This window comes from Canis lupus, chromosome 6, assembly GCF_048164855.1.
Source record: "Canis lupus baileyi chromosome 6, mCanLup2.hap1, whole genome shotgun sequence".
NCBI lineage: Eukaryota > Metazoa > Chordata > Mammalia > Carnivora > Canidae > Canis > Canis lupus.
Genome location: NC_132843.1, coordinates 28,373,502 through 28,397,348, shown reverse-complemented (window position 1 = coordinate 28,397,348; position 23,847 = coordinate 28,373,502). Strand labels below are relative to the sequence as shown.

Genomic DNA, 23,847 nt, shown 5'->3' with positions numbered 1-23,847 from the left:
TGAAAAGTAAGCAAATGGGACTGCCTCGAACTGTAAAGGAAATGATCACAAACTGGAAGAAAATATTTATAGACTAAATATCTGATAAGAGGTTAATATCCAAAATATATAAGGAACTCATACAACTCAAGCAAAAACAAAAGCAAACAAAATAACCAGTCTCAATAACAAATGGGCAGAGGACCTGAATAGACAGGCATTCTTCTAAAGACACAGAAAAATATAGTTTTTAAGACAGAGAAAAGTTTAAGTTCTAGACTGCAGGGTACTTGGATCCTTCCAGCCTGGGCTCAGTGTAATGTAGTCCCAGTTCTCCAATATTCTGAGCTGAGTCCCTCAGCCTCAACCTCAATGGACACAAAGTCTCACAAGCTTCCCATCAGCTGTACACAAATACTTGTATGGGAGCATGACTATGCACAAGCAAGTGCTCTATAGAGAGCTCATCAAGCTGAAAACTTACAGCAATTTTTTTTAGGACAATTAAGCATATGGTTTGACAGCAAAGGAACACAGTTTTAAAAAAGAACATGTTAAACTATTTTAAAACTATTTTTCAAAAAGCCCCCAAGTAAGCTATTACATCTTTGAAAATACATACCCAAATATTTTTTTACCTCGTTCAACAACAACAACAACAACAAAAGAAACAAAAATCTCCCCTTTCCAACATATCTAAAAACCACACCAAACAAAATAAAACTAAACTTCCAACTCTCGGAGCGCCTGGGTGACTCAGCTGGTTAAGCGTCTGACTATTGGTTTCTGCCTGGGTCATGAGATCCAGCCCCATGTCGGGCTCTGTGCTCAGGGGTAAGTCTGCTTGAAATTCTCTCCCTTTGCCCTGACCCCATTTGTACACATGTGCCCTCTCTCTCCCCAAAAATAGGTAAATAAACCTTAAAAAAAAAGAGCACAACTTTCAACTCTGTGTTGTGGTAAAAAACTAAGCTTTTTTTTTTTTTTTTTTTTAAAGCTAGAGTAGAGAGGTGAGCAGTACTTCCTAGAAACAGGCTAACTATAGCTTCAGTTCCCCAAATTCAGTAATTGGGCATGCTTTGGTGAGATATGCTTTTCTCTCTTCATATCACACACACAACACACACACGGGGGCAAGAGCACCAGCCTTAACTCTTATGAATTGGGGGACAACAGAGAGAAGAATTCTTAGTAACCCTTTATTCAAGGACTGAGAACATAATCCTGCTGCTGCAGGCCTGTTATTTGCCTCTGTTTATCAGTTTGGAACAATTACCACTGAGCTGTCATATGACCGGGAAATAGAAACTTCACTGGTATTTTAAAAAGGGACAAGATTTCTGTTTCACTGAACAATCCCAGAAGATACTGTCTTCAGTTTAATATAAAATATATTAGATCTCCATACCCGGATAGAAAAAGACACCCACATATAAAGGATATATAACTGTAATATGCTTTTTCTCCGCAAATTTGAAATAAAATATTTGAAGAACCAAAGTTACATTAATGCAAATATCTGTCTGTTGCAAGTATACTTTTTGATTAAATTGGCATACATCAAGTACAATTAGAAAGGTTATTTATAACGAAGAAATACATAATTCTGCATCTTAATGGGGATGACAATTATGGCTGATGGTTGCTAATTAACATTACTTCTTTTGCTTTGGGTGTCAGTTCCTATATGATCTCTATTGCTGGCAATGGACATACCTAATTCTGGTAGGCACAAAAGAGTTAATTATCAGTAATAATTCTGCTTATAACAAATTAATTGGGAACCTGACCAGCTCTGGCTTCACCTTGGAGACCAGAGAATCAAGTAGAATTTGTAAACTCTGACTCAGCATCATGGCAGAAGTATTTGTTGAACTTTCTGATCAAAGCTGCACCTACCTACTAGGTGTTCAGGATGACAGGGAAAAAAGCCCCAGGTGAAGTGGGTTTGTGAGGTGTTGCCTGTTCCAGCCAAGCAGAAATGCCTGGCACTATTTGGTTCAGCAGTACCACCCTCTTGTGCTGCCAGCATGACCATTGTGCTGACTCTATTGGGCAGCCCGGGGGTGTGTGATCAATGTTGGGGGCCAGGAGTGAATGAAGAGAAAGAAGCACCGCAGCTCTCAGCACAGGAAACTATAAAGCCACCTTTGCTTGTGCTATAAATTACATATTTATTTTGTTAGCATGAGATAGATGAATATTTCTACATATAAAGGTGTCCAGCTAAAATCAGGATAAGTGATATTAATGTCCTATGGTCAGTATTATTGAACCTCCAAAGCAATAAACTTTATGAGTCAATAAATATTACATTTGCAACATAGTTAACATTCCTTTACTGTCTCTAGCACTTATTACACATTGTAACCGCAAGTCTACAATACATTATTCATATTTGGGGTGTCACCAAGTGATGGATTGCTGCAGGAGAGGCTGTCCTTTAAATAAATCAACAAATAAAAATGCAAATGTTAACATTTTCAGCCACAACTTTTTCTATCTTGAATGGGGAATGAAAATTTCACATTATATTGACAGGCAGCAGAGAGAACAATTAACAATCCACATTGTGAATGAGAAAGATGGCTTTGCCACGCCTGGTTTTATCACCTGCACGTCATGCAACAATATGGGACTCTTCTAGGTGGTGTGTGCCGTTCAGAGAACAAAGGAGAACCTGTTTCCCACCAGTATCTGTCCCATCCCCATGTTCTTTCCCAAATTTGGAAAATTCTTGGAATTTAGGGTAGATAGGGTTTTACTCTTATTCTCAGTACCTTCATAGGTTTTTTGGGATGAAGAACAGAGTTTTGTCTTGCATTAAGAGTTTACATGCAAGTGAAAAGAAGTCTATAAAAAATGCCTTTTCTACACTTTGAAATAAAAATAATTCTAATAATCCTGATTCTGAAATCTGGAAAGCAACCACTGTACCCTCCTGGTAACTGATTTTCATAGTACTGAATCTTTTTTTTCAACTCTGCACTTTGTATAAAAGATCTATAATATGCCATCATGCACTTCTAAGGATGAAATCCAGTGTGTTACACATTGTTTTATTTAGCCAAGTACTCATTATTTAAGAAACCTCTGAGAATGTGTATTTAGCTGATTTGCAGTGTTAGGAACTAACAGATACAGAATCCTTTTTTTAAGGTCTGTAAATATGAGTCTTCACAGCAATTTTAACCTGGCCTTGTAAAACTGTACAAAGTTGATATGGTCCATTCAGAAAATGTGTGCTGAGAATGTTCTACAAAACTCCTACTGGGGAAACATTTTATTCTTTTTCATGCTTTTCTCTAAACTGAAATGCAATCATCAAAAACACATTAAAGTAGCGTTAAAGATCTCACTTTTATCTTCAATAGGAAAATTCACTAAGATTGAAAATCCAGATCATTTCTCCTCCAGAGGAAGCCCTCAAGGTGACTGGGATGCATCCTCTTTGAGCAGAAGCATTCAGCCACAATGCTAAGTGGCCCAAGGAAGAAGCCCCCCTCAACATTTCAGAACAGCTCAATGTGGGTACTTGGGAAATGCTAATAAGGGCAGCATTAAAAATAAAAGAAAGGAGCAATGCACAAAGAATGTGGTAAACTAGTTAAATTTTCTTTTGATTGTGGGTTACCTTCAAAATAGAGGTTGTTATTGTCAACTACTATAATATTTAAAATAATGGGCTTTGGAGTCTGAAACGCTGGTTCTGCAAAGTGACCTTAGGCAAGTCACTTAATCTCTTAGTTTCCTAATTTTGGAAATGAGAATGATAGTAGTACCACTTCATACGGCTGTGAGGAAGATTAAATCAGACAGTTCATACAAATGGTGGACACATAGTAGGTCCTAATAGATGGTAGATACTATTGTCCTCTGTGTTACAGTTATTTCCCAAAAGTTGTTTATAATTAAAATTAAGTCTTAAAATCTATATTCATGTGATAAGATGCTGGGAATTTAAGCGCTCAAACAATCATGTTTCCAAGAAAGCCGAAAATAAGCCCATTTGGTGTTGATGTTTATATATTCAGCCTAAAATGCATAACAGGGGGGTGGCTTATTGCACATGAAACAATTTTAATAATGTCTTTCTTTTCCTGACTCCAGAAAAGGCTGATCAAATTCTTAACTCTTCAAATGTCTCTAGTATCAGTAAAGGCTGACAGTCTTAAAACTGTAATACAAAACCCACTATAATTTTCAGTATCAATTAATTAAATTAGTTAAAGTCCAAGTGTATAACCATTCTGTGACAAACTGGGAAAGACCTGCTGCTAAGCACATTTTCAGATGAAAGACAGGATTAGCCTTGTGTTTCTCTGGAAAAATCCTTGCCAATTACCAGTTTCAATTAAGACAGGGCATGTGTAAAGGAAAGGGCTCTATGAGTTCAAGCTGGCCAAATCTAGATGCTTCCAAATAAGGCCCCTCTCGTGTGTGAGTGACAGCTTTTAAGAATTGTCAAGACTTGTCAACTCCTTATTAAATGACTCCCCCTTTCCCCAAACTCTCTTATCTAAAGAATGTTAAACTAAAGAGTCTCTGAGGCTTACCGGGAAGTGTCAAGCTGCAGTGCCGATGTGGTTGTGATTGCAAGCTCCTTTTGGCTTCCTTTTGTCATAGGAGATGTGGAAGCATCTTTTCTAACTCCTGCCCCTGTTCCTGTATGAACAATAAAAGCAATTAATTTAGGCATTCAATAAAAAGAAATGGAAAAGTCCATTCTGAGTAATATATTAGACATTTCAAAAATCCCTAAGCTTTAAAAGTAAGCTATTTTTTTTCCCTCTGAAAGGAAACAATGGCAGATGGAAAACTCAGTGGGTTGTTTTGATTTTGTAAACATCAGAGATCCACAGTATCTTGTTTAAAAAAAGTACCTCTGTGCAATAACAGGCTGGCTAGTGATTTTGTTCTTAAACCTGATAGCTAGTCATCTTCCTGCTGATTTGAGTTTACTGTGAAAATGCCCAAGAAGGTAGATTGCTTATTTTGTTCCCTTTAACAATTCTAAGAAAAGATATTTCTTCTCTTTGAGTCTAGCACTTTGTACCTCCAAAATCTCCAAGTTAAATTGCTCTTACCCCTAAAACTTTTAAGGTAGACATAAATCTTGAATTTCTTTAAAAGAACTGTACACTGGGCTAAAACAAATGTTTGATTGGAAGAGACGCTCACCTAACCATTTTAGGATTGATTTGGTCTCTGTTCCTTCCTAACAAGCAATGTTCAGTTAATAATTATTTTTCTCCTCTGGAGTGCTAAATACAATGGCATGGACAAAGTTTCTTGTTCTCTAATTTTTATTATTTCTAACAATAATAATTTTTTCCTTTCCCTTTTCCTTCTTAATATTATTTTCCAAACAACACAAAACATCCCTGTCTTTTTCTTAGAAGACTGTAAGAATCCCATTCATAATTTTCTTCTGGTACCTGGGAAACTGCTTAAAGAAATTATTTGGGGGCAGCCCAGGTGGCTCAGCAGTTTAGCGCCGTCTTCAGCCCAGGGCGTGATCCTGGAGACCCGGGATGGAGTCCCACGTCAGGATCCCTGAGGGAGCCTGCTTCTCCCTCTGCCTGTGTCTCTGCCTCTCTCTCTCTCTCTCTATCTCTGTCTCTCATGAATAAATAAATAAAGTCTTAAAAAAAAAGAAATTATTTGGGAAAATTTACTCTTTCTTTGAGGAAAGTTTAACTATTTAAATAATATTAAGACAGCTTTGGTGTGTTGGGAATCTCAGACCTTCAAATGCCAAAAATATAGTATGCCAATTCTGGGAATGGTACCCCTTTTTTGGTGTGACCAGAGAAAATCAGGCCCAGAAAATGCAAGAGTCTTTGGATATATAGAGATATTAGCATCAAAACAGTCACCATGATCCTTAGTATTCAAAAACTATACTCAATACTGCCTGTTCTTTATTATGTATAGATGTAAAAGATGAGCCACCTAAATGCACAATTCAGTCTTCTTTGTATACACAAACCTGTGGGACCCTCAAGCCAAACCAGTACATTTTCAAACTAGACATAAACTCCATCATATATACAGTGCATCAGTTGGTAAATATTTACCAAGTACCTAATGATGGGTAAGGCCTGGTGCCACAATTAAGCTCAGAGTTAGTTTAGGGGAGAGTAAAGAAGATGGGAGAGTAAGAATATGAGATACTCTTAACAATACAGTAAAGAATCATAAATAACCTAAGGCAGTATAAGATAATAATAGCTAACAGATATGGTATGCTTTTTATGTACCTAGTACTGTTCTAGGCCCTTGCCACATACCATTTATCTTTTTTGAAAACAGTTTAATTATAATTCCAATACCATAAAATTTAACAATCTCAAGCTACAGTTTGATAAATATTAGTAAATTTATGTAACTTAGGAAAGCATGGCCACAAGCCAGTTTTAAAAAACTCTGTCATGGGTGGGGTGCCTGGGTGGCTCAATCAACTGAGCATCTGACTTTTGGTTTAGGTTCAGGTCATGCTCTCAGGGTTGTGAGATGGAGCCTAAGTAGGGCTCTGCACTCAGTGAGGAGTCTGCTTGAGATCCTTTCCCTCACCCTCTCCCCTTGCCTCTCCTCCCACACGTGCACTCTCTCTCTCAAATCATCTTAAAAAAATATTTGTCATGGGATTGACTTATTTTTACAATCCAGTTTTAGAATATTTCCTCACTCCCAAAAGCTCCCTCATGCTCATTTGTGGCCAGCCCCTTCTCCCTTGTCTGTTTTGTTTCTATCCCTTCTTTAGCTCTCTCTCTCTAGTTTTGCCATTTCTAGAAATTAGTTATAGTTATCCTCATAAAAGCCCTTTGCAATAGGTACTATTTTTTCTTAATATCTCATTTAGAGATAGTCAAAATAAGCCATAGGAGACTTCCATGACCTGCCCATGGCCAGAAAACTAGTAAGTGATGGAGCCAATATTCATGTCCAGATAATCCGATCCCAGAGTTTTACCATTAGGTTATTCCTCTGTAATAAATAGTATGAAAAGTATGAGGAATTAAGAAGTGGGAGAGATCACATATGGCTGTAGGATTAAAGAAGATTTGATGCAGGAGGTGGTATTTTGATAGGAAGGAATGAGGAGCATGGAATTAGCAAAAGCATTAAATTAAAAACCTTGAGGCTAAATATTTAATGTATTCAGGAAATATTTATTGAGCATCATTATGTCCTTGTACCTTGCTAATCACTTTAAATCACTTTACATGCATTATCTCATTATTTTTTCCAACAGTCCTTAAATTCTATTATTGTCCTATTTTTATGGATAAGGAAGTGAAAACTGTGAACGGTCAAGCAGAATGCCCAATATCACACAGCTAGTAAGAACAAGGCTGGGGTTTTGACTTTATATTGCAAACTAATCTTAAGCATTGTGCTAGTTGGCCACATGAATAAAACACAGCAATAACAACCACAATAAAAAAAAACTGGTCTTTGGAGAGATTACTTCTGTGGCAGGATTTGGAATAGAGTGGGACAGAGAGAATGGGAGCAGGTAAAGCAGCTCACCACAACTACAACTGCGTGGGTAGAATTCTGGGTGGTGTGAGGGGAAATTAAAATGGGCAAACAGGAGTAGATACAACTAAGAGGGATTTGTGGCTAAGGTGAGGGAAGAAGAAATGTCTGATAGTGAAAGAATATAATCATCTGCAAACACTATTATAGAAGACCTGAACATCAGTCTTATTTATTCTGTTTTGATACTTCTATCAATAGTCTAGATGATTGACATTTGCTGGAGACTTTATTTATTTATTTATTTATTTATTTATTTATTTATGTATGTATGTATGTATGTATGTATTTATTTATTTATTTTCACATTTTAAAATTTAAATTCAATTTGCTAACATATACTATAACACCCAGCGCTCATCTCATCAAGTGCCCTCCTCAGTGCTCATCATGCAGCTACCCCATGTCCCGCCCACCTCCTCTTTCACAACCCTTTGTTTTGATGGGGATAATTTAAAGAAGAAATTTTAGTGTGGGTCCAGGGACTTCTTTGGAATTCATGGATATACTTCATGAATGTGTGATTCCCTCATAACTGCAGGCCAATAATGAGTGTATATATGCTCATTCACTCTTTAAGGAAAGGCATTATAACTTTCATCAAATTCTAAGAGTTTGAGACCTCCCCAAAATTAAGAATGATTGGTCTAAGACATAGGACAAGTTTATTCCTTTTTCTTAGTTTCTAAGTTCTATTCCTTATTAAGTTTCTGGAAAGGTATATATCAGCTTTTAATTATATTCATTTCTTCTACAAAATTTGATTTCATATTAAGTACACTAAGAATTACATGGTTATGCATATCATAAAACTACATATATATTTACACATACATACCCACATACACTCATACACAAAGACAATATAAACATTAAAAAAAAAGTGCATGGGGCAACTAGGTGGCTCAGTTGGTTAAGCATCTGACTCTTGGTTTTGGCTCAGCTAATGATCTTAGGGTTGTGGGGCTGAGTCCTGCATTGGGCTCCACGCTCAGTGGGGAATCTGCTCAAGATTCTCTCTCTCCCCCTCCTCCTGCTCTCCCCCTACTCATGGATTCTCTCTCTCAAAAAGATAAATAAATCTTGGGACACCTAGGTGGCTCAGCGGTTGAGCATCTGCCCTTGGCTCAAGGCGTGATCCTGGAGTCTCGGGATGGGGTCCCACATCCGGCTCCCTGCATGGAGCCTGCTTCTCTCTCTGCTTATGTCTCTGCCTCTCTCTCTGTGTGTCTCTCATGAATAAATAAATAAAATCTTTTTAAAAATCTTTAAAAAATAAAAATAAAAATAAAAGTGCTGATAAGGATATTATCCATTAGGGTGGTAAGTTTTATTTTGTTTTTTGTTTTTTTTTTAATTCATTCATGAGAGGGAGAGAGAGAGAGAGTGAGTGAGAGAGAGAGGCAGAGGCACAGGCAGAGGGAGAAGGAGGCTCCATGCAGGAAGCCTGACGTGGGACTCGATCCCGGGTCTCCAGGATCACACCCTGGACTGAAGGCGGCACTAAACCGCTGAGCCACCCGGGCTGGCCCGGGTGGTAAGTTTCATAAATGTTTGAATGTATGTAAATAAACACATACATATATTTTTGCATACATAGATGAAATTGAACATAATGGAGCATAGTCTATCCACAGATAGTTGGGTCTATGTCTGCCCATCCATCAGTCAATATCTCATGATAATATAGCTTTTTAGAGTTCAGCGTTTAGGAAAATTCTGTTTCTGTGCCCTTTGTTTTATTTTGTATTTTAAAAGTCACTCAGTGGGCAGCCCTGGTGGAGCAGCGGTTTAGCGCCGCCTGCAGCCCGGGGTGTGATCCTGGAGACCTGGGATCGAGTCCCACGTCGGGCTTCCTGCGTGGAACCTGCTTCTCCCTCTGTCTGTGTCTCTGCCTCTGACTCTCTCTCTCTCTCTCTCTGAATAAATAAATAAATAAATAAATAAATAAATAAATAAATAAATGTCACTCAGTTATATCATACATTCAGTTTAAAGAATAAATAATAGGGACACCTGGGTGGCTCAGTGATTAAGCATCTGACTTTGGCTCAGGTCGGGATCCTGGGGTCCCCGGGATCGAGTTCCACATTGAGCTCCTTGCATGGAGCCTGCTTCTCACTCTGCCTGTGTCTCTGCCTCTCTGTGTTTCTCATGAATAAATAAATAAAATCTTAAAAAAAAGAATAAATGATAAAGAAAATATCAGTATAACACTTTTGCAAATCAAGAAATGAAGTACTGGCAGGAATGTCACTGGAAACATTACTAATGTCCATCCCTAATTGCAACCTCTTCTTGTCTCCAAGAACCAGTTACTATTCTCATAATTATTCCCTTTTTATTCTTTATAATTTTACCATTTATGAATGCATCCCCAAAAAATGTGACATAGTTTTGCTGCTTTTAACTTTATACAAATAGAAATATATTATATATATTCTTTTGAAGACTTCTTTTGCTCAATATTATGTCCATGATATTTATCTATGTTGATGATTTATATAGCTGCAGTTTTTTTTCTTTGCTACATAGTATTCCAATGCATGCATTTATGACTTTTCATCCATTCTATTGATGGATATTTAGAGTATTTCTTATTTTCTATTATGAAGAATGCTTGCTGTGGCAGAGGCTGCCAGTTATTCATCAAATGATCTTCATCCAGAGCACCAGCTAAATTATATTTCCCAATCCCCCTTATGATGTGTAGTCGAGTAGAAAACTAGTGGATGTTATATGTGCCATTTCAGGCCTATCCTATAAAACCTTTCATATGTGCTCTTTATACCCTTCCTCCTTCTTATTGACCTGTTATGGCAGGGCCAACAGCTTCCTGTAAAGGGCCACATAGTAAATATTCTAGGCTTTGTGGGTCATTGAGCTTCTGTTGCAACTATTCAACTCTGTGTTGAATAGTTGTGCAAGAAAGGATCCACAGACAATGCATAAAAAATGGAAATCAGGGCAGCCCCCGTGGTGCAGCGGTTTAGCGCCACCTGCAGCCCAGGGTGTGATCCTGGGGACCCTGGATCGAGTCCCACGTCAGGCTCTCTGTATGATGCCTGCTTCTCCCTCTGCCTGTGTCTCTGCCTCTCTCTCTCTCTCTCTATGAATAAATAAATAAAATCTTGAAAAAAATGGAAATCATGTATTCTAATAAAACTTTATTTATGAAAACAAGCAGCAGGACAGATTTGGCCATGAACAAAGTTTGCTAACCCCTGTGCTATTGTAATACTCAAGGTGATCTTGGAAGAAACTTTTTGTTCCTTAAGCCATTGATATTTTTTCTATTTGTTATTGTAGTTTAGCCTACCCAACTAAACATAGCTGCTTTGAACATATTTGTAAGTTAATTATGTGTATGAGATTCTCTCTAGCATACTTAAAATGGAATCTCTTGGATATGGGGTATTTGTTCTTTATCTTCCATAAATAATGCAAAACTGTTTTTCAAAGTGGTTGTATATATTTACACTCTGATCAGCAGACAAGCATTCCTGGTGTTCTAGTCTTACTAACACAAGAATGATAATGAAAACACAATCTATCATAATTTGTGGGAGGCAGCTAAAGTAATGCTTAGAGAGAAACTTCTAGTTTACATACTTATATTAGAAAAGAAAAAAGATTTAAAATTATAGATCTCAGTTTTCAATTTAAGAAGCTAGGGAAAAAAGAGTTAATTAAGCCCAAATTAGTACAAAGTAAATAATAAAAATAAGAACAAGAATCAATGGAATAGAAAACAAGCACGTATTAGACAAAAATCAACAAAACGCAAAGGCTGTTTTTTTTCTTTCAAAGAAACAGTAATATTGATTACCTCCTAGCAAGACTGATCAAGAGAGAAAATTAAAAATTACCAATATCAGGAATGAAAGAGGGACATCACTATGGATGTTAAGGCCATTAAAGAAAAGGCATGTAATGAACAATTTTATGCCAATAAAGTCAACAACTTAGATGAAATGAGCCAATCCCACAAAAAGCAAAAGTCAGCAAAATTGAACACAAAAAGAAATGACAAGTCTGAATACTCCAGTATCTGTTAAAGAAAAATAAAATCCAAAATAAGAAAACCCATCTACACACACATACCATCACCATCAACACTAAAAAGCAACAACTCCAAGCCAGATGTTTCAATGGTGGATTCTATAAAACATGTAAGGAACAAACGATACCAATCTTAACACGAACTCTTTCAGAAAAGAGAGGAGAAAAAAAAATACTACTTTATTTTTTTTTAAATTGTAGTAAAATACACATTTGCCATTTTAATCATTTTAGTGTGTATAAGTTGCTGGTATTAGGTACATTTGCAATGTTGTGCAACCATCACACTATCTAGTTCCAGACTTTTTTCATCACTTCAAACAAAAACTCTGTAACAATTAAGCAGTCATTTTCCATTTTCCCCTCCTCCTAAGTCCCTAGTGGCCATAAATCTGCTTTGTCTATTCTGGATATTTTATATGAATAGAATCATACAATGTGTGGCCTTTTGTGTCTGGCTTCTTTCAGTTAGCATAATTTTTTCTTTTCTTTCTTTCTTTCTTTCTTTCTTTCTTTCTTTCTTTCTTTCTTTCTTTCTTTTCTTTCTTTTTTTTTTTTTTTAATTTTAAGTAGACTCCATGTCTAGCATGGAGTCCAATGAGGGCTTAAACTCACGACCCTGAGATCAAGACCTAAGTTGAGATCAAGAGTCAGATGTTCACTGACTGAGCTGCCCAGGTGCCCCAGCATAATGTTTTCAAAGTTCATTGATGTTAGCACATATCAGAACTTCATTCCTTCTTAAGGTTAAATTATATTCCATTGTATGGATATACTGCATTTTGTTTATCCATTCATCTGCTGTTGGGCATTTGGGTTGTTTGCACCTTTTGGGTATTGTGAATAGAGCTGGTATGAACATTTACATACAAAATTTGTTTAAACATCTGTTGTCAATTATTTTGTATATACACCTCTGAGTCATATGGTAATTCTATGTTTAACTTATTGAAGACTTATCAAACTGTTTTCCATAGTGGCTCTATTATTTCAAATTCCCTACCAGCAATGTATGAAGGTTCTGATTTCTTCATATCCTCTCAACCTTGATATTTTCTATTTTAAAAATTATAATAATCATGGTGTGTATGAAGCAGTGTCTCACTGTGGTTTTGATTTGGATTTCCCTAGTAATTAGTGATGCTGCACATTTTTTCATATGGTTGTTAGCCATTAGAATATCTTCTTAAGAGAAAAATCTATTCAAGTCTTTGGTCCAGTTTTTAATTGAGTTGTTTGTCCTGTTATTGAGTTGTAAAAGTTCTTTATATATCCTAGATACTAGACCTATAGGAGATATAGGATTTGCAAATTTTTATCCCATTTTGTGGGCTATCTTTACATTCTACAGATAGTGTTCTTTTGACAGAATTAAAAAAATTTTTTTAAAGATTATTTATTTATTCATGAGAGATAGAGATAGAGAGAGAGACAGAGAGGCAGAGGCACAGGCAGAGGGAGAAGCAGACTCCATGCAGGGAGCCTGATGTGGGACTCGATCCTAGGTCTCCAGGATCATGCTCTGGGCTGAAGGCTGCGCTAAACCGCTGAGCCACCCAGGTTGCCCCCAAAATTTTTTCATTAAGTCTAAATTTATCTATTTTTTTCTTTGGTTGCTTGTGCTCTTGGTGTCATATCTAAGAAGCCACTGACTAATCTATAAGCATGAAGATTTACACTAATGTTTTCACTTAAGATTTTTATAGTTTTCATTCTTACTTTTAGTTTTTTTTAAAAAAGATTTTATTCAGTCATGAGAGACACACAGAGAGAGGTAGAGACATAGGCAGAGGCAGAAACAGGCTCCCTGCAGAGAGCCTGATGTGGGACTGGATCCTAGGACTCTGGGATCACAACTTGAGTCAAAGGGAGATGCTCAACTGCTGAGCCACCTAGGTGCCCCTTATTTTTAGTTCTTTGATTAATTTTGAGTTAATTTTTGTGTATGGCATGAGGTATATAAATGAAGACTCCAACTTCATTTTTTTGCATGTAGACATCCAGTTGTCTCAGCACCATTTGTTGAAAAGCCTATTCATTTGCTGAACTGTCTTGGTATCTCTGTTGAAAATAATTGGCCAGATGTATGGGTTTATTCCTGGATTCTCAATTCTATTCTGTTAATCTCTTATACCCTCATGCCATGTATGGGTATAACTTCAGTATAGGATGGTTTTGTTTACTATATCTCTGTAGTAAATTTTCAAGATAGGAAATATGAGTACTTCAACTTTGACCCTCTTTTTCAAGATTATGTTGACTATTTGGGGACCCTTGTAATTCTGTATGAATTCTGGAATTGGTTTTTTCATTTCTGCAAAAATTATATTGGAAGTTTGACAGGGACTGCATTCAATCTGTAGATCACGTTGGGGAGTACTGACATCTTAATATTAAGTCCTTAAATCCATAAGCACAAAATGTCTTTCTGCTTATTTAGGTCTTCTTTAATTGTTTCAGCAATGTTTTGAACTGTTCAGTGTACAAGTCTTACACTCTTGCTATGGCGGGTGCCTGGGTGGCTAAGTTGGTTAAGCGTCTGTCTTTGGCTCAGGTCATGATCTCCGGGTTCGGGTTCTATGATTGAGCCCCCCATTGGGTTCTTAGTTCATTGGGGAGTCAGCTTTTCCCCCAACCCTCTCACAAATAAATAAAATCTTAAAAAATTATTGTTAGATATTTTATTGTTTTGATGCTATTATAAGTGGAATTTTAAAAAAATTTCCTTTTCAGTAGTTCATTACTAGTGTGTAGAAATACAAGCAATTTGAGTACTGAATTTTATCCTGCCACTTTGCTGAATTCATTTGTTAGCTCTAAGAGATTTTTGTGCATCCTCTAGGATTTTCTATATATAAAATCATATTGTCTGCTAAAACAGTTTAACTTTTTCTTTTCCAATGTGGATATGTTTTATTTCTTTTTCTTGTCTAACTGCTCTGGCTAGAACTTCCTGCACAAAGTTGAATAGAAGCGGCAAAAGCAGAGATATTTGTCTTGTTCCTGGTCTTAGGGGGTAAACTTTCAGTCTTTTACAATTGAATATGATATTAGCTGTGAATTTCTACATATATATATATATTTAACATTTATTTATTAGATACAGACAGAGAGACACAGATAGAGAGGCAGAGATACAGGCAGAGGGAGAAGCAGGTTCCCTGCGGGTAGCCTGATGAGAGACTTGATCTCAGGACCCTGGAATCATGCCCAGAGCCAAAGGCAGATGCTCAACCACTGAGCTACCCATGTGTCCTCTAGCTGTGAATTTTTATATATGCTCTTTAACATGTTGTTGAGGAAGTTTCATTCTATTTCCACTTTATTATTTTTATCATGAAAGAGTATTGGATTTTGTCAAGTGGTTTTTCTGTGTTGGGTTGATGCTTTTTCCCCCCTTTATTCTATTTTTTTACAAGTAGGCTCCAAGCCCAATGTGGGGCTTGAACTCATGATCCCAAGATCAAAAGCTGCATGCTCTACCAAGTGAGTTGGCCTTCTTTCTATTAATACGTTATATTGCACTGATTGATTTTTGTATGTTGAATTACCTTTGCATTCTTGGGCTAAACCTCACTTGATTATGGTATGTAGTTCTTTTAATATGCTGCTGCATTCAGTTTTGTTAGTATTTTGTTGAGGAGTTTTCATCTATATTCATGAGTGATATTGGTGTGTAGTTTTCTTGTGATGTCTTTGGCTTTGGCATCAAAGTAATGCTTGAAATGGGTGAAGAAGTGTTCCTCCTTCTTCTATTTTTTTGGAAGAGTTCCAGAAAGATTCATTTTAATTCTTTAAGTATTTGGTAGATTTCACCAGTGAAGCCATCTGGTCCTGGGCTTGTCTTTTTTGGGAAGTTTTTGATTGCTGACTTAATCACTTTACTTGTTTGGGTTTATTCAGATTTCCTATTGCTCTTGAGTCAGTTTTGGTAGTTTGTGTGTTTTTAGGAATTTGTCCATTTCACCTTTGGTTCTTTGGTTGTTGGTTTTTGATCTATTGTTTTTGTTTCAACTATTACTTTTTTCCTTCAGGCAACAGTGGTGGGTTCATTTGGTTTTTAATGTTTGCAAGGAATATCCCACATGTGGTTGCCTCTCTGTTCTGAGAAAGTTCAGCCTTAGGAAAAACCTTGTGTTAATCCTTTAGGAAATAGACACGTGAAAGACAAAAATAGAATTCCTTGAGAACAAGATCCGTTTTGTTTCCTCTGGCATAGATGCTCATACTTGGAACATAGGATGCCAACTTCAAGAATGCTGTCATGCTGGGGATGGGAATGGGATAGAGCTAAATTAAAATTCCACAGAGTTCTCCTACCATGTTTCAGTTTTTTGCTGGCTAAGCATTTGCTTGATTTTTATTAATTTTTCACTGCCTTTCAGAGTTCTGTTAAGGCTGATTCTGGCAGTTTTGCCAGTATTTTCACTATTTCTGGGAACCGAGGGGGTGCCTCTGGAAGTCCCTACTCCACCATTTTTGCTGACATCCTCTTGACTTATTTATGACACAGCATAACTCTGATACCAACCCTTAACAAGGGCATTACAAAGAAAAGTATTATATACCAATATTTCCAGATTAGTGTAATCTATCAAATTGCAGAATAAAGAAAATTCATGGTCATCTCAATAGGTATATCAAAAAGACTTTATGAAATTCAACACATTATGATAAAGACTCTCAGCAAATGAGGAGGGAACTTTCTTAACCTGATAAAGAGCATTTACAAAGAAACCTACTGCTAAAATCATACTAAATGGTAGAAGATTGCTTTCCCATGAGATCAGGACTTCCTTATGGAAGTTCACTTTTACCATTTTATTCTACATTGTAATAGAAGTCCTAGGCAGTATAATAAAATAAGAAAAAGAAATAAAAAGCATAAGGATTAGAAAAAAAAGTAGTTGTTACAGACTTAATTGTGCTCCCCTACCCCGTCCAAATTCAAGTGTTGAAGTCCTAACCCTCAGTATACCTCAGAATGTGACTGCATTTGGAGATAGGACCTTGAAAGATGTAATTAAGGTTACATGAGGTCATAAGGTTGACCTTTAATAATCTATTATGACCCTTTGTCCTTAAAAAAAAGAGACACACTAGGAATGTATGCTCATAGGAAAAGGCCACATGAGGATACAGAAGGCACCCATGTACAAACCTAGGAGAGATGCCTTAGGGGGTAATGACTAGAAAGGAACATGAATGAGCTTTCATGAAGAATGGAAATGTACTATATCTTAATTGTATGGGTATATACAATTGCAAAGTTTATCAAACTATACGTTGAGACCTATTTAATTTTACCATATATAAATTAAATCTCAATCAGAATAAAAGAAAAATTAAAAAACCCTACAGGTTTCTTGATTCTGATTCAGTGCTGTTTTTAAGACCACACTCGACTGACATCTCTTTGACATTGCCAATCAATCACAATAAGGACTTTGAAGGGACAGCATATGTATTTCTTTTTTTTTTTTAAATTTTTATTTATTTATGATAGTCACACACACACACACACACACACACACAGAGAGGCAGAGACACAGGTAGAGGGAGAAGCAGGCTCCATGCACCGGGAGCCTGACGTGGGATTCGATCCCGGGTCTCCAGGATCGCGCCCTGGGCCAAAGGCAGGCGCCAAACTGTTGCACCACCCAGGGATCCCGAGCATATGTATTTCTTAATCACAGTAGGTACTGAGGTCAAAAGGTCTAACTGATTAGATCTTTATGGCTGGGAAACGGGGCAAAGACACAGAAAGAAAAATCTATTTCTCTCTCTATAAATGTATCTATATATACTAATTCATTTAAGAAACATATAATGAGTACTTACTACATGTTAGGCAATGTTTTTATGGGGATACAAGAGTAAAATATGGAGTGGTCATATCCTAGTGGGAGAAGATACAAAATATAAAAAATAAGTAAATTACATACTATTTTGAGATATTTCTGTTATAGAGGATGGGAAATGTAGAGTTTCTGGTTTAAGTGACAATATTTCATACAGTAACTTCAACTCTTAACGCTGGCCTTGCATTTGAATTCCTTTTTAAAGGGGACTAAGCAGGACAATTTAACCTACACATCTGGGTTTATTCATAGCCCTATATTATGCTTATGTTCTGTGTTCTGTTGATTAAGACATCAGCTTTTAACAAATCTTTTAGCTCAGACTTCTGGGAATCAGAGGTGATATTTTGTCATACCTTTACTACTGATTAAACATACATTAATGATGGTGATGTTAATAACAAAAGAAACATAAAAAAGTGTTCTTAGAGGCAAAATGGAAATGGCTTCTATACTTTGGATACTCCAACTTGTTTATTTCTTTAATCACATCACCTATATTAGTCCATTATGTACTACACAGAACACTGATATCACTGCAAGCACAGGTTTACCTAGAGGAAAAACTAGGAACTTCAAAGATTATTTCTCATTTTAGATGAGTCTATAATAATCCTCTTTCAGTAAAGGAAAAATGTGTTTGGGAGCCCCTCAGGGACCATCAATCAGTGAGAGCTGCTGTATATTATATAGTATAAAAAAGCCCAAAGACAAAATGGAGGGTGTAGTCAATACCATCAGTTAAATCCAAATTACTTTAGGTTCAGCCTCCCTTGAAAGTTTTAAGAAGATCCAGAGATCTGTGAAAAAGGATAAACAGGCATCGCTCTAAGCATAGTAGGAGGCTTTGGCATGGCTTTACAGCCTCACTTAGAAGTGGGCAATGCCAAGCCCTGAGGTCTAACATTTCGATTCTGAAACATGTCTGCTCAGTGGCCTCATGGCGTCTGTTAGCCTGTCAGCAACACAGAAAAAAATGCCCTCAGCTTCAAGGGCTCTCATGAAAGGGAATCAGTGATTGATAAGAAAAGGGTGGTTCAAGGCAAGCTGGGAGAGAAAAAAACACACTGCTGAGTAGGGAGGAAAAAAGGAATGAACAGTGTTTCCAGATTTGTGCGTTTGGCTTAAAAGTTCTTGACTCAAGTTTATATTTTCCTAAGTAATGTCTCCTTGTTCCACATAGCTCAATAAAGGCAACTAAAATAGACTATTACAAGCATTGATGATTGAAAAACAATATTTTCAGTGTAATATTTTAAGTGTAATTCTGGCAATACTGTATGATCTCAAGGTTCTTTCTTGAGACAAGAGTCAGATCTTTTTTTTTTTTAATACATTTAGTATCAATAAAGTTGGCAGAATGATGAGGAGGATAGAAAAAGGTAGATGAAGAGACTGATAATAAAGATTAATGGTCCTGCAGTAAATATCCTATGTGGTACTTCATGATTAAAGACAACACAAGAAACAAAGAAGAAAAGTATGTTAAAAAATTTAGACACACTAAAGAAAAGAAAGCAATTAAGGAGATGCAAACCAAACAGTGTGACTGAGGTTATTAGGGCTAGGTCACTGGCCTTATGATAAACAGGGTGTCCAAACCCCTTGCAGCACACCTTGAAAAGCCTGACTCCCATCTGGTTGGGTGCCATCGTAAATGCCAATGCAGTAACTGCCCTGTCCTGTAATCTGCATACCAGCTCTATAATGGGCAGAATGACTTCAAGGGGCAACTTCAGCTCCTCGGTGATCAGGTATACTGTAATTTTGCCAATGGCTCCATATTAGCATAAAAGAAGAGAAAAATACATGACATTCTTTTTTTTCTTTTTCTTTTTCTTTAAATAAAGAGAAAGAACGGGAGAGAGGGAGAGAGAGAAAAAGAGAGAGAGAAAATGTGAGTGGATTAACAGGGCAGAGAGGGGCAGAGGGAATCTTAAGAAGGCTCCATGCTCATCTCAGAGCTCGATGTGGGGCTTGAACTTGTGATCCTGAGATCATGACCTGAGCTGACATCAAGAGCTGGATGCTTAACCTATTGAGCCACCCAGGCACTCCTTACATGACAGGCTTTCTTATAAGTAGAAAAAAAAAAAAGTTATTCTTGTGAACACCTTAAAACAAAACTCTCTTAAAAAGATGAGAGAGTTTCTATTTTTTTTTCACTGCAACACTCAATCTTTCCCCACAAAAAAAAAAAAAAAAAGGAAAAAAGCTAATGAAAAAAATAAAACCATGAGTGAAAACTGTTCCTGAAAACTTTGCAGAATTGTAACAGCTTTGTCTTGGTTAAATTGATTGGTATAGCAACATTATAAAATGACTATTAGGATTCATTGTGCACAACAGAAAGTGCTGAAATGTCAGCAGACTATACAGCAAAAGTAATGGGTTCTGAACCCCTGTTAGTCAAAAATGATTTTGTTTCAAATTAGAAATTGATTTTTTTTGGACACAAGCCCTTTCCAGGCTTATAGCTTCCGTAGCTGGACCCGGGAGAGATTAACTTTCACCACTGTAAGGGCTGGCCTGATGGTACCTTTCTCAAAGTGCCTTTTCAACCGCAGGCTTCTAATGTGGCTGTAGTCTTAACCAATAACACAAGTCATTTGTCCCTTTGCTATTATACTATATTTTTCTCATTTTGCCATTTTATTTTAGTGTTGGCACACAACACAAATTTGTTGACAAGTTAACAGAAAACTATGTTAAGACTTGCAGTGTAACCACCACACCATTTTGATTGGTTCTCTATTCTCCAAAGTGCAATGACTATGAAGAGAGTATGAGTTTCCCATCTCTCAAGGACTAACAGAGAATGTAAAGAAGATTGTATCTCAGATATGAAGTCTCCTCCAGAACATGGAAGATTCCTAACTCTGGGAAATGAACTAGGGGTGGTGGAAGGGAAGGAGGGTGGTGGGTGGAGGTGACCGGTTGGTGGGCACTGAGGGGGGCACTTGACGGGATGAGCACTGGGTGTTATTCTGTATGTTGGCAAATTGAACACCAATAAAAAATAAATTTATTATTAAAAAAAAAGATATGAAGTCTCCTCAATCTCATTTTTGTTTCCGGTAGCAAAGTCTATAAAGACAAAAGTTCTAAGTTGTCCTAATGCACTGGAGGTCTGCAGAACTTCTACCTCATGTCAAATAAAATGTACTTGTTTTTGTTTCAAGATGTGGATAGTTTCTCTTCTGAGGCTTGGACTAATTAGCATCTCTCAATTATTTGGGAGAAGATTAAACAATTTCTAGATCAACCATAATTAAAACCAAAAATCATGACAAAGATAGCAGGTGATGAGACAAGATCTTCTAATAAGGCATTGCCCATTTTTCACACAAATAAATGGAAGAGTGCCTAGAGAGATTATGAAAACTTGGTTCCTTAACTCCAGAGGTGGGCAGGTGTGAGCCCAGTAAAAAAACAGGTAAATACGTGGATGGAGGTAGAGTGTATTATGCTAAATGAAATAAGTCAGTCAAGAGAAAAAAAAATACCATATGATTTCACTCATATGTGGAATTTAAGAATGAAAACAGATGAATATATGGGAAAGGCAGGGAGGAAGGAGACAGGGAGATAAACCATAAGTGACTCTTAGGCAGAGAACGCCAACTGGGGGAGGTGGGTAGGGAATGGTTTAGATCAGTGATGGGCATTAAGGAAGGCACTGTGATGAGCACTGGGTGTTGTACGTAAGTGATGAATCCCTGATGTTTCATCTAGTTTCATCTAGTTCATCACTGTTTCTACTAGTGATGAATCACTAGTTTCATCACTAGTAAAAACTCTAGAAACCAATACTATACTGCACTGTATGTTAACTACCTAAAACTTAAATAAAAAAAAAAATTAAAAAAAAGAAGGATGTCAGGGTTAATGGTTGTGAGCAGATAAGAGAGATACCTTGGAAAGAAGTGTGAGCAGACAGTGCTCCAAGATTTTTTGTGGCTCTTTCTTCCGTACATCTCTCTGGACAATGAAGCTCAGATTTGCTACATTCTGTGAAGTCCTTCCCTTGATAATTTCAGGAGAGGTTAAGCCATAAGCCACTCCAGAAACAATCAGGAAACACAATTAAATTTGACCACTTAGCTCAATGTTTCACAGTTATTTTATAATTGATTTCTTTTAAAATATCTGTGGCCTCTGGGGCACCTGGCTGGCTCAGTTGGTGGAGCATGTGACTCTTGATCTTAAGCCTGTGTCTGGGCCCCACAATGGGTGTAGAGATTACTTAAAATCTTAAAAAAAAAAAAAATCTGTGACATCTAAAATAGGAAGAATCACTGGCACTTAAAAGACTGCTAGGCAATATATATTTCAGACTTATGAAGTTCTATTTTAGCCACAATGTAGAATTGTCTATGTCCTCTCCTCCACCCTTCCCATATTTCTAGTTATTTGAGAATTAACTGTAGTTGTTGGAGTTTACTCTCTTAGCAGAAATTTATATTCAATTTCCTGTCTTCTTTACTCAGTTTGAACATTATTTTGTGTCTATAATTACATTTATGATTGAATCATCCTTACAGTTTGCTGCTTGCAAAGAGGGACATATTGGACAGTTTCTTATAACAGTATATTAAGAGAAAGGCTGATGTGATTCAGTGATCTAGCAGATGTGCCACCTGCGGCCTTGCATGCACATGTCAATTGGTAAAAAACTTAACTCTTGTTAAGGTTGTTGAAATCACCTGGAGTGATTCAACATGGCTAGCACCCACCAGCAACCTCTGGCCCCAGAAGAGCTTCTCCTTTTGCTTCTTAGAGATGTTAAGTTTACCTCTTAGGGGTTGATATGTATCTTTCTTTTGACATGTCCATATCATGTCTGTATCATCTTCTGTATGTGGTTGAAACCCAACTGTCTTCTTTTCCCTTCTATTCTCAACACTGCTTGTGGACTCTTGGTATTTTTTGATGGATGATGATGGTCCCAGCAGCCAGCCATCACATTTTGACTTCAATAAACTAAAAAGAATAAACATGAATGAGCTATAGAGAGCATAGATGGGAGGTGCATGATTATATGAAGGCATATAAATTCAGCATAAGTTGAAATGTAATTCATGGCAGTAAGAACTTTCTTTTTCTTCTTATCTTTTATTGAATTATAATTTGAATAAGTTACCAAAGGTCTATTTTGTATCTTGTCACAATAATTTTGGAGAAGAAATGGTCTTTATCCTCAAAAAGCTTATATTTGGAGTTCGGGAAATGAGACTCAGACCCATGAAACTGCTAATAAAGCCACAGAGTATGACTAAGAACCAGAATATCTGTAGAAATAAAAAGTATGCTAAAACAAGACTTGCATAGCTAAAATGTTTCCAAGTACTAAAATTGAACATTAGGGATTAAAATATCACCAATTTGCTTCAAAATGCATTTGTGTTTCTCATTTTCAATTGTTACAGTATTTATTATGTGCCTAGAGTACGTAAGAAGCAGTACAATGGTGCATGTGGAATAATTGGTCCCTGTCCTCACATAATTTCATTATAAAGTCAGCAAGGCAAATATGGAATAAAAGGAATTTTAATGAAAATAAACACATGTACATATGTTTTTCTCTCTAATAAACTGTGTTCCCAGCATTAACACATTTCCTCTTAGAACATTTTGTTTTTTATTTTTTTATTTTTTATTTTTAAAATTTATTTTTATTTTTATTTTTATTTTTTTTAACATTTTGTTTTTTAGGGACAAATGTTCAATGACATATCCCAGCTTCTTCCTTTACATTTTAATTCACCACAGACTCAGGACACTTTTTGGTTTTGTCTTTTCCATGCCCAAAAACAATGTGAGAGCTAAAGTAAATAGAAAAAAGAGAGAGAGACAGAGATGTTTACTCATAGAGTCTAAATATTAAGACATTTAAACTCTCCAGAAGCAGAGGTGATAAGCTGACAGATAAGAATAAGAACCAGAATATCTGTAGAAATAAATAAGAATAAGAATAAGCTGACAGAGTATTACTGGATCCATTACTAATCTCAGAAACTCTTCTCTTAGGTGGGAAAGTATAATACTCAGTGTCAGTGAGGGTGCAGGGACAAGAGCATTGTAATACATTATTGGACAAACTGCAAATTAGTATAGCCTTTTGGTGAGTTATTTGTCAACACAAAACAAAAATGCATCTACCTCCTAACAATTCTGCTTTTAAGAAGTTATCCTATAGAATTAGATAAACAACAGCATGAGAATATCTGTTCAAGGATGGTCATTACAGAACTACTTGTAACAGGGGAAAACTGTAGCAAATATCATTCAATAGAAGAATGAGTAAAAAAAACCCCATAAACTTGGTACACCCATTATAAGGAACACTATTCAGTCACTAAAAAGAATGAGGGATTTCTCTATACTATTGTGGAGAAAC

At 36.6% G+C, this 23,847-nt stretch overlaps 1 protein-coding gene across 18 annotated transcripts in view; it reads right to left on the bottom strand.

The window, feature by feature from the left end:
• The window catches only part of KIAA1328 (KIAA1328 ortholog), a 366,532-nt gene that overhangs the window by 42,336 nt on the left and 300,349 nt on the right, over positions 1–23,847 (bottom strand). For all 18 annotated transcript variants that reach the window (XM_072829337.1, XM_072829338.1, XM_072829331.1 and 15 more), the window contains 2 exons: positions 22,243–22,430; positions 4,536–4,644 (listed from right to left, as the gene is read on the bottom strand). In XM_072829337.1, coding sequence (XP_072685438.1) covers positions 4,536–4,644; positions 22,243–22,430 — 297 coding nt within the window. The remainder of the gene's footprint in view (positions 1–4,535; positions 4,645–22,242; positions 22,431–23,847) is intronic.